This window comes from Natator depressus, chromosome 10 (genome assembly GCF_965152275.1).
Source record: "Natator depressus isolate rNatDep1 chromosome 10, rNatDep2.hap1, whole genome shotgun sequence".
Classification (NCBI taxonomy): Eukaryota; Metazoa; Chordata; order Testudines; family Cheloniidae; genus Natator; species Natator depressus.
Window position 1 is genome coordinate 29,577,887 of NC_134243.1, and position 20,049 is coordinate 29,597,935.

General features: G+C 42.6%; 1 protein-coding gene across 1 annotated transcript; it reads left to right on the forward strand.

The window, feature by feature from the left end:
• Positions 1 to 2,545: 2,545 nt before the first annotated feature.
• Positions 2,546 to 18,436, forward strand: C10H16orf89 (chromosome 10 C16orf89 homolog). The gene is made up of 8 exons (XM_074964653.1): positions 2,546 to 2,754; positions 9,009 to 9,158; positions 9,971 to 10,121; positions 10,344 to 10,461; positions 12,548 to 12,683; positions 13,974 to 14,078; positions 14,987 to 15,070; positions 16,423 to 18,436. Exons 1-8 carry the CDS (start codon positions 2,580 to 2,582, stop codon positions 16,488 to 16,490), a joined length of 987 nt encoding a protein of 328 aa, XP_074820754.1. The 5' UTR covers positions 2,546 to 2,579; the 3' UTR covers positions 16,491 to 18,436.
• Positions 18,437 to 20,049: the final 1,613 nt, after the last annotated feature.

Sequence of the window (20,049 nt, forward strand, 5' to 3'; positions counted from 1 at the left end):
GGAATCGTAACGATGCAACAAAACTGTCCCCTTGTCTGCTTTCCCTTCAGTGCCATGTACATGTCGCCAGAAACAGCTGAGCTCGTTGTAACTGGAACAATGGGGGGAGGTTCTGTAATTGCTCCGTTAAAAACTAGCCCCTTTTCTCCTTAAAATTAAACAAACTATATAAAAACAATAGATAATTCTGAAAATTTATGTAAATCCGGGGTATTTCCTTGGAGTGTCTTTTGGTGTAAATGTAATACAGACAGCAAGATTTTTATTAAAGGCCTTTTCGTTACATGAATGTCAGTATACTTAAAACTCTCAAGGAGCAGTATTAGACTAAAAATATCCAGTCCTTTTCAGAGCATTGATTTAAGTTATTTCAGATTTCAAAAGGTGTGAGTCACTGAAAAATGACATGACAAAAGTATACAATGTGCAAGTTTAAAATTATGAGCGTGCACTGTGAACTGATGGAGCAGGCCAACAACAAAAAAAGTCTTTCCCAAGTATGGTTTTCATCAAGAGTTATTGTCAACAGTTTACAGGGCTGCACAAATTCTGGAGAAGGTCCACAGTGGAGCTACTAAACAGATCACAGGTCCGAAGGCTCTTAAGGTAGGGTGAAGCACTCAGATGAATACAGTTTAGAGAAATGGCTACAGGGGGATCATCTTGGATATGGATCTATTTCAGCTAAGCAGGTGGAGAAGCATTCATAGGCATTGATACAGACAGGATGGAAAATAACATTGAGTGTCTGTAGGGTGTTCTATCCTATTGGATAACCAGTATTTGTTCCAAGAGGGACTGGCTCGTTCCATATCTCTAGAATTCAAGGAGAAAATTGGTCATGTAGTTGGACATCAGTCAGTAAGTGTGATTAGACGCTCAGACAGGAGGAGTCTCATGTTCACAGGGCTGAACTAACCACCCTGTCTGGAGCTCAATCCTGCAAAGTGCCAAGTACTGTAGCCTTAGCTCCCATTGATGCCCTGTTTGGAAAACCAAGAGTCTGTGGTACCAAAGCTGGAAACTATATGAATTAGCCTAAATTAGTATTAACAAATCTGAAGTTTCTCTTATGTTTGTAGCATGTACGCATTTTAATATTTGCAGGGTTACGTTTACGGGGTGGTTACCAGAGCAGAAAAAGATCTGTTGTGTGCGGGGAGGTGAGCTTGCATATTTAATTTCACCTGCATCAAATTATGTGTACAACACTGTGTCCTAATAGCAAGAATCACTGCTTCTAGGAATAGGATGTTCTCTCTTAAATTATCGTTTAAGCTAATGTATTTAGGAACCATGCCAGAGGAGTGGAGCTATAAGTCTTGCAGAAATGATGGTTCTCTCTTATCTATAATTGCTCTGGGTTCAAATCTAGGTCTTACATGGAACAGCCTTCACATGAAACAGTTTTATTGGCTGCTAGTTGGAAGTTGCAAAGTGGGACATTTTCCTTTGTGAATTTGGGGCTTTTCAGGGAATGCACAGAACCAAATGGATTCATATGTACCTGTATAGAAGGGATTCACAAACCCCTTCAAAGTGTGAACCACATGCTAATACACAGGCTCATGGAGCCAGCTCCCCTCTCATTCACAAACCATTGCTGTGGGAACTGCAGCAATTGCTCACCTGGGAAAGTCATATTAGGAAAGTAATGTACTTTTAACACCTTTAAATGTGATTTAGCTGCCAGAAATAAGAAAGTGGAACCAGCAGCATGTGACCAACCAGCTCTCTGCTGAAACCAGTAAATGCTCCATCGACCTCTGCCTTTCTGAATGTATTCTGAATTTATCCCTCTTGACATTCTAATCCTGTTTAAAAATCCTTGGTTTAGAAATCTGCTGGTCATATAGAAGGCAGTTTTTTTGTTTTTGTAATATATACAATAATTTGCAACGATAAGCAACCTTACTACATGTCAGATCTCAGAAGCAAAGCAGCGTTGAAGCTGGTGAATACTTGGTTGGGAGGCTGCTGGGGCGATCACATTTACTGGACAGAAATTTGATTGGATTCTCTTCCCTCCCACCCCACTCCCTAGTAATAAAAAAACACACACTTCATTTTCTGTACCAGGCTGTTTGCACAAAAGCATAATGGAACACATCACAGCATGTTACAGCTGTGGCAAGGAAGGTTGAAGGTGAATGGAATGGCCAAGCAACAGTTAGAATGGTTGAATGCAGGGGCCAAGTCTCCCCAGCACCTGAGTGCAGAGTGGTGGTGTGAGTGAGTTGGTTGCTGTTTTCTGATCCCTCAGCCACCCAGCTGTTTTGGAAGTTGGAGTAGGCCCCCTGCTACTCTAACTTCCATCACTGAAATAAGATCCAAACATCTTATACCAGTTAGGGGCCAGCCCAGTCCATCACATACCCTCCTCTCTGTCCCCTATCTCCAAACACCACACATGCCCCTCTCCTTCCCCTTATGCTGGCCCAGGCGTATGTTCACTGAGACCATAGCGCACTTAAATAGTTAAGCTGGGAAGGGAAAACTACCAGTCACCCAGCACAGCAGTGAACAACTGACGTCTTCTGAGTTGCACAATCTTCGCCAAGCAAACTAGCAAAGCAGAAATGTCATTCCCTGTTTTTTTGCTGCTGATTTTTCTCTTTAAGTCTGATCTGTCAAAAAGTGAAGATGATATGAGGAGCATTATCATTTCTGCTCTAGAGAAAGCAACTTTCTTCCTGGCAAATAAATACAGGGACATCAATTTAGATGCAGTGTTGGGATTTCGTGTTTTGCAAGGTACTGTAACTCAATTGCTTTTATAAATGTCATACTACCCTGATATGAAACCCTCTCCTTTAAAATTACTGTTTTTATTAACAAGCCTTTGTTCCTGATAGCACCATTAAAGGGCTCTCAATTTATACATTTACACCCATTTAAATTATTTTGGAATGATCAGTTTCTCAAATTAAAAGAAAACAGCAGTGCTCTAGCTGTCCTTTGTATTGAGCAGATGTCCTTAGGGAAGCATAGGTTATTGTCATTTTTAAAAGGTGTCACAGCTTGTTTTTGTCATGTTTGAGGGGGAAATAGGATGAAATGTGCAGAAGAAAGAATATTTCATCTACTTGATGATACTGGATATTATACTCCTCTGGCAGGACCAACAGGGATGAGGCAAAGGTAGATGAACATCAGCTGTATGCTTCCAAGATTGTAGGGCTAGGGCAAGTTGAAGCAGCCAGTATTACTGCTCTGTATTGTACCCAGATGCAGTCCCACGACCATGCTGTTGGTTGGGGATCAAAGCTCAGCACTGTTCTGGCCATGACCCTTTCCCCAAATACCCACTTGCCCAGGGGTAGGAGGACTGAGGCTAGGAGAAGAAGTTGTAGAGCTATCTATGCAGACTGACTAACCTATGTATCCACTGTATGCCTGTGGATGTGTGCCAACCATCTTCTGCAGGGGGCTAGGATCTGGTCCATACTTGGGTCAGATTTTACTCTCATATTAGTGTAAATCAGGAGTAACTCCACTGAACTCCACTTTGAACAGGGGGTTGGACTAGATGACCTCCTGAGGTCCCTTCCTACCCTGATATTCTATGATTCTATGAAGTCAGTAGATTTACCCAAGTATTAAATCAGAATCTGGCTCATAATTTGGGCATGAACAGAGCTCAACAGCAAATCAGTCATAGTGTTTGCATTTCTTGATCCCGAGTGCTGCACTTACTGACTTTATGTTTGCTTTAAAAAAAAAACTGCTTTCAGCCAGTAATAAGTGAGAATATCTGTGGTGCTGCTTGGCTTGTCAGTGACAGCAGCTGTGTGGGGAGTTTAAGTGAAGCAACAATAGCCCAGCATCACAGGCTAGCAAAATATGGGCCCATATGGGACCATGAAGTGCATGAGTCATGACAACCCTTCTGGTTTTGGCAGGATGAAGTTTTTGGAAGGGATGGAGAGGGGGGCTTATGGATTGTTGCTAAGATAACATTTGTCCTGCTAACATGATGATAGACAACCAGAGGTGCTTTTCTGAAACCCAGCCAATCTTGTGTCACCTCTGTACTCGGTCCTCTGCTCAGAGCTGTGTGTGAACTGACTCTTACACTCTGTCTACAGAGCATGGGATGAAGAGCAGAGGTCTCTCAGGAAGGCAAAGTACAGCCGAGAGTGCCATCCCTCAGTGGTGCTATGCTCTGATGATTAATGGCAGAACCACTGGTTGATCACAGTAGTGGAAGAGTACCATGGTGTCTCATTAGTGGTCCATAAGGGGGTCTCAAACTGTAAAACTACCCCAGCTAGAAGCCTACAGAAGGAATATAATGAAAATTATATGATGATTCCAAACCAAAACAGGAGCTAAACAAACCAAAACTTTGGGAAACTTTGCAAAAGGATCCCAAATCCAGAGCCATCTCTCGAATGGGTCATACCAAAATCCAAGGTCCAGACAACCCTGAATTATGGAGAAATTCAGAACCAGATTCACACCTTGCAGCTCAGGTTTGATACCATTCCTCCCAGTTTAATTCCCAGCACTCTTTGTTGTTGGCTCTGATGAGGAGGCCTCATTTCTGAGAGTTTATTCCACTGCAGAAGATTCCAGCTGGTTGCTCTCACAAGAGCTCAGCAGCTGCAGACTGTCTGCAGTAAGCTTTGCTGTGAAACCCACACAACAGTGGGAAGAGAGACAGGCGAGAGCAGAGGGGAGTGGGAGAGTAAAAGGGGAAGGAAAGGCAAGAAAAACATATCAGTGGAGAAACAAAAAGAGATAGGAAGCCAAATGGAGAGAGGGAGGAGAGGTAAGAATCTAGGGGAGGGAGACGCAAAAGAGGGGAAAGGTGAGACCACAAGATCCAGGAGAGGGATAAAGAGTAGGTGGGCTGAACAAAGTGAGGAGAGTGTGCAGGAAGAGAATACACAACAGACAGAGAGGGGGTTTCTGTTCCAGCTGGTCATCAGGGAGGATCATAGAGGTGTGGGGAGGTAGGGTGTTTAGGGAGAAAAGCAAGTCACAAAGAATCTTTGAAACAGAGTGAAGAAAGAAAAACAGAAAGGTGATTTTAAGCTTTTTTTTATAGGGACTGCAGTCAAACCCTAATTAAAAATGCATTTTGCCATCATCACAGGATGAGTTTGAACCCACTGGGTTATTTATATATGGCTAGATAGGCTAACAGAATGAGAGTGTGTATTGGTAATAGACAGCTGGTAATGGCCCAGGGGGGTTAGAATGTTGGCAGCACACCCTCATTCTGTTAGCTTATATACATATATACAAGCTGGTGTTTATCTACCATTTTGCAGCTGTTTGATCAGCCCCTACATGCTTTAGTGGCATGGGAGAGCCCTTGAGCAATACAGAGATTTTTTTGACAACTGACAAACTCTCCTTTTTTTCCATGTGGACTCTGTTTGGCTAATCCAGCCTCCCTGCTCAAGAAGCGGCCATTAACATATCTTTTACCTGCACAACGATTTCCATATTATACATAGACCTGAAACCATATTGGTAAGGATCTGACTGGAAGAATCCAGATCTGCCCAAGCACAGCCTGGATAGCCTTCCTCCAAAAAGAAAGCCTTGAGATGGTGCAGTAATTGGCAAGGACATTAATGTCAAGTGATGGCTTCTTGAACAAAGGCCTAGCCATCTCTTGTTTAAGGCTGATTGGCATTATTATTTATTATTATTATTATTTCTATTATCGTAGCACCAAGAGTCCTAGTCATAAGAACATAAGAGTGGCCATACTGGGTCAGACCAAAGGTCCATCAAGCCCAGTATCCTGTCTTTCAACAGTGGCCAATGCCAGGTGCCCCAGAGGGAATGAACAGAACAGGTAATCATCAAGTGATCCATCCCCTGTTGCCCATTCCCACCTTCTGGCAAACAGAGGCTGGGGACACCATCCCTGCCCATCCTGGCTAATAGCCATTGATGGACCTATCCTCCATGAACTTATCTAGTTCTTTTTTGAACCCTGTAATAGTCTTGGCCTTCACAACATCCTCTGGCAAGGAGTTCCACAGGTTGACTGTGCGTTGTGTGAAAAAATACTCCTTTTGTTTGTTTTAAACCTGCTGCCTATTAATTTCATTGGGTGACTTCTAGTTCTTGTGTTATGAGAAGGGGTAAATAACACTTCCTTATTTACTTTCTCCACACCAATCATGATTTTATAGATCTCTATCATATGCCCTCTTAGCTGACTCTTTTCCAGGCTGAAAAGTTTCAGTCTTATTAATCATTCCTCATACGGAAGCCGTTCCATACCCCTAATAATTTTTGTTTCCCTTTTCTGAACCTTTTCCAATTCCAATATATCTTTTTTGAGATGGGACGACCACATCTGCAGTATTCAAGATGTGGGCATACCATGGATTTATATGGAGGCAATATGATATTTTCTGTCTTATTATCTATCCCTTTCTTAATGATTCCCAACATTCTGTTCGCTTTTTTGACTGCTGCTGCACACTGAGTGGATGTTTTCAGAGAACTATCCACAATGACTCCAAATCTCTTTCTTGAGTGGTAACCACTAATTTAGACCCCATCATTTTATAGGTATAGTTGGGATTATGTTTTCCAATGTGCATTACTTTGCATTTATCCACACTGAATTTCATCTGCCATTTTATTGCCCAGTCACCCAGTTTTGAGAGATCCTTTTATAGCTCTTCACAGTCTGCCTGCAATTTACCTATGTTGAGCAATTTTGTATCATCTGCAAATTTTGCCACCTCACTATTTACCCCTTTTTCCACATCATTTATGAATATGTTGAATAGGACCGGGCCCAGTACAGACCCCTGGGGGACACCACTATTGACCTCTTTCTATTCTGAAAACTGACCATTTATTCCTACCCTTTGTTTCCTATCTTTTAACCAGTTACCAATCCATGAGAGGACCTTCCCTCTTATCCCATGACAGCTTACTTTGCTTAAAAACCTTTGGTGACAATGGTGAGGGATCTTGTCAAAGGCTTTCTGAAAATCTAAGTACACTACTATATCCACTGGATCCCCCTTGTCCACATGCTTGTTGACCCCCTCAAAGAATTCTAGTAGATTGGTGAGGCATGATTTCCCTTTACAAAAAACAAGTTGACTCTTCCCCAACAAATTATGTTCATCTATGTGTCCAACAATTTTGTTCTTTACTGTAGTTTCAACCAGTTTGCCCGGTATTGAAGTCAGGCTTACCGGCCTGTAAATGCCAGGATCATCTCTGTAGCCCTTTTAAATACATTAGCATCATGAACCATAATCCCATTGTGCTAGGTGCTGTACAAACACAGAACCAAAAAGATGGGCCATGCCCCAAAAGGGGCTTACAATCCAAGTATAAGACAAGAGACAACAGATGGATACAGTCAGACAAGGGAGTACAAGTGAATGACGAGACAGTATGGATCAGCATGATCGGCAGTGGGCTGTGCACACCAGAAGCCTAACCCTTGTCAAGGCTTTTGTAGGTAGCACAGAAAATGAGAGTTTGTAGGCATCTTATTTTCCCAGCTGTGCTAACCCCAAGTGTTCAAAAAATGTCAGTCAGATCCTCAAAAAAATCACGAGATTTTGCTTTAAAATCTTGAGATTTTAAATGATATATATTATTTCCTTTTTTCCCTGCCTTCTGCTCTGTGGACTTCATGTAATACCATGACTTCAGGAGGTAGGGCTTTAAAAATAAAAAACCCAAGAGTTGGCAACACTGCCTTCCCCATATGAGACATTAATGCTTCCTGACAGTCATGGACCTTGGCTGTCATTGTGGCTGGGAAGTCCAGATTCTTCTCACAGGCCGTCACTCATCCAGAAGCTATGCACAGGACATTCTGCCCAGGAAGATGGTACTGCAATGGGCTACCGTTCTGCTATTAGCTGACTTGCAGGTGGGTGTGGATTGAAAGACACTGGGGGACTAGGACTGAAACCAATTGTTCTTTTAGTGGATGGCGCTGCTTGTCACCAGCTCCCAGGGAATCAGTCGCTGTGGTGTGAGGGTGCCATTAAAGTTGCATTTAGACAATGGGGCCTTACCAATTCCTTCAGATACCCGCAATGTTACCATGTCTTTTCTGACCCTTGACACTGCTCCCACCAAAGGAACAAGTGTGAGTCTAGGCTGCCCTATCTATGAGGCAGATTGAAAGCTTCTGGCAGCAAGAAATCCTTGACTGTGTTACAGAGCATTAACAGTTTGTCTTTCTCTCTCTGTCTAAGCATTTAGAGTGTTGATTCTACTTTCAAACACCAGTGTCCTGTTTTGACTTTAGTAGCATCCCTCCTCTGTATGGAAGGGGATGTCTGAGGCATTTCAGATCAGCTTCCCAGTGGAGTAGAAACCAGTGATATGGACTCTGGATATATTCTAAGCGTAACTTGTTTTATTTACCCACCTAGAGACGTCCTGGAACAGAGATGGTCAAACAGCATGCAGGGTAATCCCTCCTTCCAAGAATCTAAGCCCAACCCCAATGCTTGGTTCCCAAGGAGCAACAGTTGACTCTAAATAGAGCCCAAGTTGGAAAGCAAATTCTCCTACAACTCCTTCTCCAAGGACAGCTGCCTCTGCACAGAATCTTGCTTTATCAAAAATGAACACAGCTTGTCCTCCCAGGACTGAACATTTGCTTGCACGCACACACACACACACACACACACACACACACACACACACACACAAACACCCACTTGCAAGACTATATATAACTGTGCCACCTGCCAAATAATGTCATGCTTTTCATTACAGTATCTGAGTGCCCTGAAGAGATCATCACAACCATTTAATGTGGCTTTAGTTTCCTCCCTTCTTCTCCCAAGGTAGCAGGGATAGGTTTGTGGATCCAACTGACTATTCACTGGAGGGGAACAGTTCACTTACCGTGTGATAATACTCTAGGGTGAAGAACCCACTAACCAAGTGGAGACGTTATCACAAGTTCAATCAGGTTATTATTGTACATACAAAAGCACTTGAAGGCTATGATCATACACAAAACCTCATTGTCTTTCTTTCTGCAGTTCATTTGAAAGGAGCCCTGGAGAAATGGGCCTCAGAACATGAATTACTATCTCAGCAGGTCCGAGTTGAAAGGCTGGTGAAGAAGTTGTCTTCTCTGATTGAAAAAGCGACTCATTCTCTTGAGCAGAGTGACCCAGAGTATTTCAAAAGTAAAACTAAGTGGTACCAATTCCGGGGGGGGAGGGCGTGTGCAAAAGGGCATTTATTATTTAGACTGGAGGTGTTTATACGGAAATGTTTTCCCCATCTGTTTTGCCTTATGAAGCAGGTGCTATAGCTTCTGAATAGGAACAAATAATTATCAGAGACAGAGGCATCTGCTGTGCATCATATTCCTGTAGACACTTAGGAAAGGAAGGTGTTTAGTGGTTAGAAAGGAACTGAGTCTGAACTTGTGGGTGCTGTTCCTGGCTCTGCTACCGGCTTACTGTGTAGCCTTGGGAAATTCGCTAGGGCTCTGATACAGGTTTCTTTGAAGTCACTTGTACTAAATCCACCGCTTATATCATGTCTTCCCTAGCTATGTCATCTCTGAGCTGTCAGGTGCATGGCCTTTTAACTATTGTTAAAAACCAAAAATGACATTTTTCTGCAATTGATTTATTGCATCCCCAGATATAACGGTTCAAAATCCTTCCAAATAGATTCATATAATCGTTTCTGGCCATCACTGACGTTAAGGACTAACCTTGTTCCCATTTCTTTGGACATAAAGAGAATGCACGATTCTGTGGTACAGTACATCACAGTAACTGGCTCATCAGAAGCACACAGAAGCATAAATCTTTAAATGGAGGCATATGGGATGTATCTCAGTGCCCAGGCAATAGGGAGAACCCTCCACAAAATGTTCTACCATTGCTAATGCAAAGCAGAAGGCAGCAAGGTTGAATAACAAGGAATGTGTCACCCTTGCTACCACTTCATTATTTATGGGTTTTCTTCTTTGATTTGCTTTCAGAATTTGAGCCAATTTTAGGACGAAATTTTTGGATGCTTCCTCATTCATGGAACCAAACAGACTCCTCACTTGCCTACTCCATGTTTGACGGCATCAGCTGTTTTACAGAGGAAATGAGTGATAAATGCTTTACGTATTTGCTAGGAACTTGGTAGGTTTTATTCCTTATCAAGAGATATTCTTTGACCACTTCTGTTCTCTGGAGCACTTCTTCCCTCCTCTTTAACCTGCATTTACATTCATAAAATGATGAACGGGAGTTCCACTCTTCTGCACATGCATTGAGAGGAGAGTACACCTTTACATTTAGTTACTGGAGTCTTGTCTTCAGACACTTGAGCTATTCATTACCATTGTCCTGCTTGTTCAACAGGAAAGATAATGGCAAGTCCTGCATTGTCACCAGGGCCTGTAGGAACATCATGACAAAGTTTGGATGCTCAGATTACTCCCTGTCACATCAGCTTTTCTACTTCATGTTTGCAGATATGGTAAGTGCCAAGTTTTGTTACCTGAGGATTAGCAGCTATCACAGGAAAAATATACATGATACAACATGGGGATGTGGCTGGGTGGACTTTCTGAGTGTTTGTTGACTGCAGTTCTGACAGGGGTGGAAAGGGGAAGTTAGAAGGCTGACCTGGATATGCAGGAGGGCAAGGAAGGTCTTGAGAGCAATGACTCCAGAGAGGGAGGGAGGGAGGGAGGGAGGAAGGAAGGAAGGAAGGAAATGGACATACAAAATATAGTTATGTGGGACAAACTAGATGTGTAGAGCAACAGGACAAACTTGTTCAGGAGACACCATCATATTCTAAGTTGGCCGCTTAAACTGGTACTTTGGATTTCAGCTGCAGACAGAGAATTAAACATCTGTTTCTCTAGAAAAGGAGCTATGAAGGACTTTAGAAACAGCTAAGAGGGAAAGGAGGAAGATCCAGTAGGGAAAGACTATAGGGTAGTCCATTTGTTTAGTTCTAGAGTGAATACAGCCAATATTGTTTTCATTCCAATGTAATTGAAGGGGGAGTATCTGGATGTAGGCAAGAGAGGTGAAGACCTTGAGTGGGGCTCATCTGGCAGAGGACAGGTGTGTGTGGGAGGTGGGGAGGCAGGAGGTGACCCGGGAATACAGACTCATAGCAGAGTTAGACCTGGATGATGAGGGAAACCTGGTTCAGTTACTCATTTGTGTATGTCTGGAGACAAACAGGAACCACATATTACCTAGCTCAGCCACTGCTGTGTTTTGTCTGTGAGGCAGCTGATCATTTTAGTGGATTATGTACAGCAAGAAGATGCTTAAAATGTGCAGAGAGGAATGAGATTCCACCAAATGTGTGGAGGATTATGCTTGTAACCTAGGCACAGAAATTGGCCACAGTGCCTAGTTAAGAATACCAGATGAAATATGTTGAAAGACCACAGTCCAAGCAGATGGCTCCCTGCTGAATGGGACTGTCAAACTAAACTATCTCAATTTTTAAATCCAAAACCAGCCCTAAAGCATGACCCACTGGATTGGGGCGGGGGGAAGGCAATGGGGTCAGTGATAAAAAGATAAAGAGAGAGGGAGAGAGGAGGTGAGCAGAGGGAAAATTTAGAAGGTAGAGAGGTGGGAAAAAACTTAATTCCCAGCAGCAAGAATGAAGAGGCCTTTTCTCCAGTGAAGTAAACCCATTCTCCCTGCACACTGCACCACAGGGTGGATCCCAAAGCAACAGAAGTTTAAATTAACTAACCAATCAAGAGAGGGTCAAGTTACTTGGTTTGAGCATTGCAGGGAAAGGAGTAAAGTTGGGGTGGGTCTAGAGTTACAAATAAACCAGATGACAGCGAAGGGGCTCTGGGGCCCTCCCTTCACACACAGTTGCCTTGAATTCTGGAGGTCTGCATAAGACACCAAGGAAAGCACCTGTATGTTTTAATCCAATGTTCCCCCCTAACCTTCACAACTCGGCCTTCCACCTACAGTATTAGGCAATTTCACTCCCTAGTGTCTACTTCAAGAAATTTGACTCGGTGCTAGGGAGCTCCATGGTGGGAATCTTTTTCCTAGGCTTGGCACAGCAGCCAACATGATGACCAGGGGCAGCCCCCACTGCCATTACTACCATCGTTCATTCAACATTTTAGTTTTCAAGTCTTCATTGTTTGGTATTTTTTACCTATACAGTATTTAAACAACTGTAATTAGGCACTGGGCAACCATTATGAGTGATAGCCAGGAGAACAAGCTGCTGTCATCTCACCTGTCATTACTATGTGCCAATGGATTGATGCTCACTCTGTGCTTCCAATGTCTATACCATTCCAGGTTGCAGAAAAGTGTGCCCCCACTGTCCGCTTTGGATTAGTAAAGATGCCCAGATTAACTAAACTGAGAGACCACAGTCCAAGCAGATGACTTCCTGTTGAATGGGATGCTCAGACTAGCTTATTTCATAGTGTTTAAGTCCAAAATCACATCTGGAGCTGCAAATCACAACTATCAGATCTCACCGTCCCTATTCCAATGTGAAATTTAAAAAAAACAACAAAATGCAATACAATACCCTGGTTTTCTTCTATACCTAGAAAGGCTGCTCGCATCGTCTGTTCCTGAGGGCCCAATATTACAAGAATATTTTCTGTGCTAGCATGATGAAAATAAACCTGGTGATCGAAAGTACTGGGTTCAGGTTTTCCTCTCGAGACCTCTTCATGGAAAATAGTATGTAACCTATTCCCAGTGAAGCAATAGCAGAGCATATTGTGACTTATGATAATAAAATCAAGCTATTTATCCAAGCAATGATGAAATATTAACCTAAGAGTACAGCAAATATTAGTTATGCTAAAGAAGTTAACCATACTCCATGTAAAGCTTCATGAAGGGTTATTTAACTAGTATCTTACATTCTGCATCTCTTCACTAACTATAGCTGGATGACATGTACACATAGAATAAGCTCACGTTCTTCTGTTATATACAATTACTATAAATTGAAGGCCAATATTTTCAACTCTGGGATTTATGTATCTAAAGCTATAGTATTAAATAAATTGTCAGCTGGAAGCCAATCAGAGCTGCTGTCTGACAATGAATCTAGAGAGACAAGGTGAGTGAGGTAATATCTTTTACTGGACCAACATCTGTTGGTGAGAGAGACAAGCTCTCTTCTTCAGCTCTTTATAAGCTGGAACGCTTGTCTCTCTCACCAACAGAAATTGGTCCAATAAAAGATATTACCTCAGCCATCTTGTCTCTCTAATATCCTGGGACCCGACATAGCTACAACAACATTGCATACAATGACTCTAGTGTGCATTTTGCTTATCTAGAAATTAGACCACTTGCTGAGGTGCCTCTCCATGGTTTTACAAGCCTGTCTTTAGACATCTGTAGCAGAGTGTGGCAGGGCCTCATTGGCTCCTGCCTCTGCTAAGTCCACAAAATCACTCCGACTCTGGAATTAGTATCCACTGGTGCAGTTTATTCACAGGCTTGTTCCCACCACTGTTTCACCATGTACAGTTGGCCCTTCATCATCTGCAAAGCAGGAGGAAGGGGAGAACTGCCACCCTACTTCCACTCCCTGCCTTTTCCCTTTCTTTCTGCTCCCCTTTGGCTTCCTCCCCTGAGGCTTTTATATAGCCCCAGGCTAATTAGGTTTTTGGTTTTAGTGGTGGTGGGAGACACACTGCTTGGGACTTTTAAAACTAAAGGGTAAAAGACAGTAGAAAAATATGCTGTCGGGAACAATTTTGCATTACCCAGGAGTTGAACTATTTAATAGTTTTCACAATCCCTCTCCTGCCCCAATCTCTTATTTGTATGAGTGGCCTCCTGAAGGAAGAGGAACTTACAAGTTGTCAAACTGCCACCTTTCTAATAGGACTGGATGGCAGGATTATGGACCCTATTAGCCAAGGATTTTTGAGTGTCTTTCCTTCTGGAGGCTGAGCTTGTAAAGATGCTGTAGTGTTTGATAGCTGAATTGTGGATTTATGTCCCCCTCAGTTATGTTCTGTGGTATGTCTGGATTCTCTGACTTCTACAAACCTAGCTGGCTGGAGACCATTCTCACATGGCAGAAGCCTGAGGAGGGATGCTTTGGGAAGCCCAGTGAGTGAATCTCTTGACTTAGTCCTTTGAAATCAGAAGTTGCAAGCGGTCTTGATCCAAGAGTGTGAGGCATGCAATGCAAATCAAAGTGCTGCTTCATAGCATTGCTTTCTGCCCCCAAACTTTTTTTATGTCTGAAATGTGTTCTATAGTTTGCCAGTGGAATAAGAACAATCTTTATCCCTTTCCATGTTCAAAGCCGCTTACAATCACTGAGTCGTATTCAGCTCAAGAATTGTGTTGGATCGTATAGGTTCTTTTGACATTAGCATGTTCCTGATGCATATTGCTCAGCTGACATCACACTTCTCTGTTTGTGACATTATAATCATCTGCTTAGCAACCAATTGTGATGTTACTAACAAGAGAGCGGTGACTTCAGAAGGGGAGTAAGCAGCAGGGGCCTCACCTAAAACTAATGGAAGGACTTCCATTGCCTCTATTGTACTTTGGATCAGATCACGGAATCAGGCAAAGGCATAGGAAATTAAGCTCTTTTTACTCATTCTAATGCCTAGAATAAATAAAACTTTTTTTTAATCTGAAATATAAATACAAGAAATATAGGGCATTTCAGCAGGATAATCTCTCAACACCTTTAACCCAGACCTTTATTTGTATGTAAAGCACCATTACACACTCAAGGCCAATGCAAATAAACGATCTTACATTCAGCACGAGGCCTCAGCAGGTCTTTAAAAGGTATCCTTTTAAATGGGAACCTCTGCATTAGTTCCCCAAGACCTGTGTTCTGAAGGCACCTCGAGAGGGGAAGATGGGAAGAAGTGGCTTAAAAGCCATGTCGGGCAATACATAATTCAAGGAGAATGTATGTGCTTGATGCTAGAGAAGGACAATCCTGCTATGTCCCTAGATCTTTCATGCAAAGGAATCTTTCTATTTCTCAGATGAGAATTCTGAACACCCATCCAGGGTGAAAGACCAAGAGCAACTATTGAGAAGAGTTAAAAGAAGAGAGAAGGTGTTTGCAGGTAAAGCCAGTGAAAACATTCGGGTGTTGGGCTCCCCATAAGCTTCATTGTGATTGGAGCTGGACATGTGCTGCAAGAACATTCACAAACACAATTGGTGAAATTGCTTCTATGATATTTGCAGCCACCTTTGTTTGTTTCCCCCATGGGCATAAGCAACTTTGTTTCTCCCCCACAAGAATGTTCACAAAAAGAGGCAGTGTCACAAGTAGTCATGTGAATAAGATATTCACTCATGTGAATAAGATACTCACACTGGGACATCTTGCAAACTCTTTATTGGACTGGGAGTCCTTTAAATTGCAGCAAGGGAGGTTTAGGTTGGACATTAGGAAAAACTTCCTTACTGTCAGGGTGGTTAAGCACTGGAATAAATTGCCTAGGGAGGCTGTGGAATCTCCATCATTGGGGATTTTTAAGAGCAGGTTGGACAAACACCTGTCAGGGATGATCTAGATAATACTTAGTCCTGCCTTGAGTGCAGGGGCCTGGACTAGATGACCTCTCGAGGTCCCTTCCAGTCCTATGTGTCTATGATAATTAGGGAGCAGAAGTAGGTGAGTTAGGTGACAATCCCCACAGCATGAGTAGTAAGTGACAAATAACTAGTACTCAAAGTGATATTCTATATCACCTCACTACACAAGTGTCAAGAAAAGTGTATTTGAAAGGCTTGATGAATACAACATCTGTAGGAGGTAATGGAGTAAACACCTTCCATTGTGTCTAAGTCAGCATTTTTAAGATAGCGAGAAGCTAATGAGAAGGATCTTCAGTGGCACTCAAACTGTACAATTTTGTAATTCTACCAGTAGGGTATCTAACACCTGCAGACACCAGAAATGATGCCTTTTATTTTCCTTATCTAGAAACTTCAATATTAATCCTCTTGGTTGCTAGCTTTTCCTCTAACTGATCATATCCTATTCAGAAATCCTGTACATTTATCAAATGCACATAGGCACATTGACTAAAGCCATTCACACAGAAATGCAGATGATTTCACATTCTTAATAATCCTTTGCAGTTTTATAAGGATTTCCCTCTGTGGCTCTCAAAGCACTTTACACACATTAGTTTAGCCTCACAATATTCCTGTGCGGTAGGAATGTAGCATTGTCCCCATCTTACGGCTATGCAAACTAGACCACAGAGAGCCCCACTGGCTTTCCCAAAGTCAAACACTAAGCCAGTGGCTGAGCTGGGAAAAGAATAGAGGAGTCCTGACTCCCAGTCCTGTTATTTAGCAGTAGGCCTCCTTGGTCTTTCAAATGCATAAGGAATGAAGAAGGGGAATACAAGTCATCCTGTGTAGGCATCATGTAAGCCATGTTCAACACCTTTCTCCGCAGATGGATGTTCCTCTCATAACACAGCCATGGCGGTCGGAGTACTGGGGGGATTCCTCTACTACTACTGAAAATGCCAATATGTTACAGATGATCAACTTGGAACTTCCCATACATAGAGCGATGATTGGTTAGTCCTGAAGCAATACCAGCTCCAGTTTTAGCATGCAATAGGAGTAGTCTTTTCAGTCAAAATCTACCCTTGCAACACACTGAGCAACCCCACTATGGTAGCCAAGTTGTAATCACACTGCCACTGACTAGTGCTATTTTGGCAGCACAGTGGAGATTTTATTGGCAGGTTTTCAAAACTGTAATGGTCCAGTGGTTATTACAGTAACAAGAGTTCCTAATGTAGTCTTCCTCCTGAGCGCCCATTACAACTGAACACACAGGGGACAATTCTTCTCTTATCTCTACTGACTTTGAATGCATCATCTTCCACTTCAGTGGCGTTAGATGACTTTGTTTATCCTGGGCAGCTCTCACCTTATTATCCAAGGGCCTCAATCCTGCAAGGTGCTGAGCACCCTCAGCACCCATTAAATTCTATGATGTTGGAATATCTTCATGGACCAGATGAGATCAGCATTCAGGCCTATTTTGCAGACTGGTTTGACATGCTGCCCATGCTCTGAATAAGATATATCACACAATGCACAGAACAGATCACGTTTCTTGGATAAGGTGAAGAAAACCACTGTGCAGACCCCACTGCTGCGCAATCTATAAGTTACGATTCTGTTACCCAATGGCTGAATCTTAAGATTCTTTTCTTTGTTATTTTACTGTCATTGTAACTAAAGATGTTCGATATTGTGCTACCCTTGGAAGTAATTTCTGTATTGTCTGCCACTGAGTACATGGTAACAACGAAATTTCTGGTTTCAGAGTAGCAGCCGTGTTAGTCTGTATCCGCAAAAAGAAAAGGAGGACTTGTGGCACCTTAGAGGCTAACAAATACATTTTTCTTAATAATTTTCTTTTTAATGAAATTTCTGTTTCCTTGACCAGCAGATCACAGGTAACTATAGGTATGGGCAACCTGGCTGGGCTGAATGAGATAATAAAGTCCTGAATGTTTCCTCAGAACTCTTACTCAAATGGAACCTTATTGCCTTTTTGCAGTTAGGGAAAACTAAGATAAAGAAACAGATTTATTCAGGGCAATGCCCCGTTTCCCTCCCCAAGCACTTGCACACATAAACACACACACAACCACGGTGAGGCCTCTTCTTTTGAAATCTGCTTTCATTCCCACTAATAATATCCTACTGTTGCCGGCACCCAGTGCCGAGAGGCAAAACAACAGCAGGGGTTCGTTACCCGGTGTGTTTCACTCAATAATCACAACGGGATGGAGAAGCAGAAAAGTTTATTTGCAGCTGCAAACAAGGTACAGGGAGAATAGATTCTCAAATCCTGCACACCAAAGCAGGTCATTACACACACTTTTATATTCCTTAATGCTACTGCACTACACATCAGCCAATTAAAACTTTGCACAAATACTCTGCCTTCCTTATATGGGTTACAACAATGTTTATTTCCTGCAACCTCTAACAAGCATTTCTAGCAACTTAAACAACCAGCACATTCTGTCTGGCCTTGTAACTATCTCCTATTATCTTTAGCTTGGCGTCAGCATACCTTACACTATAAGGCATTATCTGCGGCTGCAACATTGTTTTAAGAGAAAAGAGCTTACTCAAACCAGCCAGGCCTGAATTCTATTAAGGGGGGTTGAGAAGAAGCCCTTAGGCCTTCAACAGGGAGACTTCCTCAAGCCTTATGACCTTCCATCCCCTTGACTTAACTAGTGGCCATGCCCTGGGGTCTCCAACAATTCAGTTACTTTCTTATGTTATTTACACTACTTAACAATAAGGTAAATTGCTTCTTGCATTTGTTTCCTGGTTTGGATTATAACTGTGTTGTGTCACATGGCTGATTAAATGAGGCTCCTGTGAGCTACCAGACTGCAACTTAGCACCACTGTTCTATACATATGTACCTTCAGCAGTCTGTTAAATTACTAACAGTTTACTTGCTTTGTAGAAATAGCATTCTAGGTTAATAAACATGGATTTGATTTGCAGTGGCTGTGTTTGTTAGTTCTTGCTTAGCACTTATATAGCAATGTACATTTCACATTCTCTGCTCTTCAGGAGAGATGTAACTAGGCTGTGGCCTTCAGTTATAGTTGAAGGTCTGGTAGTACTGATGAAAGGATGGGAAGTGTGAGCGAATCAATTTTTATGTGCAGTGTTTCTTTGTCAGATAACTACCCGGATTTCCAGCAGGGTTTTCCAAAAGTAGCTGTTCCATGTCCATACATGATGCCTCACCTTTCCTCTGCCCTACTCCAGCATGTTTGGAATGTGAGCCACTGGGGCGCCAGGAAACAGTCCTTGGGATCTACTCTGGCAAGCGCCTGCCCTGACTCAGTGAATTCCACCATTACCAGCATGCTCCTAGTTCCATAGGCCTTTTTGATCTACTTAATTGATCGGCCTGGGTATGTCACCTGCTTTCTGCGGCAGTGCTGTAAGGCAGATTTCTATCTGAAATCAGTGGGAAGTAAATGTTCTTTCAGCTCCATTTCTAGAACAAACCCTTTCCTTTAATAGCCCCCTGCTGGAGATTAATCTTGGTTCTTCTATTAATGCCCCACGGTGTTTGTCAAATGAAGTTGATATGGTGGCCGAAGTAACTTAAAAGCTTCTTTAATTTATGATCACCCAGAAGACCATAACTTAGTCTTGGTGAACCTCACAGTGTTCAGACTGGAGCATCATCCAAAAGTTCTGGTGTTTCTCTGAACCCATCTAAATCTCTTTGGCCTGGAAGTCTCACTAGAACAGGAAGAACAGGTCTGCCGAGGAGAGAAGGCTGTGAGATTTCCCATCTGGTCTGCCATTGAGACCAGTGTGTCAGAGTAGCATCTGACTGCCCAGGATTCTCAATGTGACCCAAAGCAGGGCTTCTGTTAGCATCTCAAGCAAGAAGCCACAGTTCTAACATTCGTTTAGTGCTGAACTGTACACAGTAACACACAAGCTACGAGCATGAGCCATCATAAGCTAATCTCCTTCATATCTCAAACCTTAGAAGTTCAATGGTTGCTGGCCATGATGCATTACTGATAAAACCATTTTTATGCTACTGAGCCTCACATCGGGTTCCATTTTGACTCATGACTTTTGAGACTGACAGTGTGTCATTGTCCTTTGAGTATGGAAGAGCATAATAGTTTGCTTTGTCCTCCTCTTTTAACATCAGCCATGGCACTGGCAGAGAGAATACCAGGTTTAAGGAAGAAGTGGAGCTGCTTTAGGAGAGGAACATCTTTACTAGCAGTAGGATGGTGTAGATGTGTCAGCAAAACCCACAGATGTGATTCAGGCTGAACAGCCTGTTCCTTCTGCTGCCCTGGTATGTGGTCAGATACTAAATGGGGGTAGGTCAAAAAGGTGATTCCACAAAGAGCTGGTCATGAGGTTTCATGTGTTCCAAGGCTAATTACAGCCTTATGCTCTGTGCATACAGCTTGCATGACACTGGTTGTACTGCCTAAAGCACAAAATGCTGGTTCTCAGCCCACAGACGTTTGCTGACAGAGTACAAAGA

What these genes read in the sequence shown, in the direction of transcription:
- C10H16orf89 (XM_074964653.1), top strand. Translation starts at nt 2,580, where the DNA reads ATGTCATTCCCTGTTTTTTTGCTGCTGATTTTTCTCTTTAAGTCTGAT. An exon ending in ACTTCATGTTTGCAGATATG is followed by an intron (nt 10,462 to 12,547) that starts GTAAGTGCCAAG and finishes TTCTATACCTAG; the next exon opens with AAAGGCTGCTCGCATCGTCT. An exon ending in AGACCTCTTCATGGAAAATA is followed by an intron (nt 12,684 to 13,973) that starts GTATGTAACCTA and finishes TGTCCCCCTCAG; the next exon opens with TTATGTTCTGTGGTATGTCT.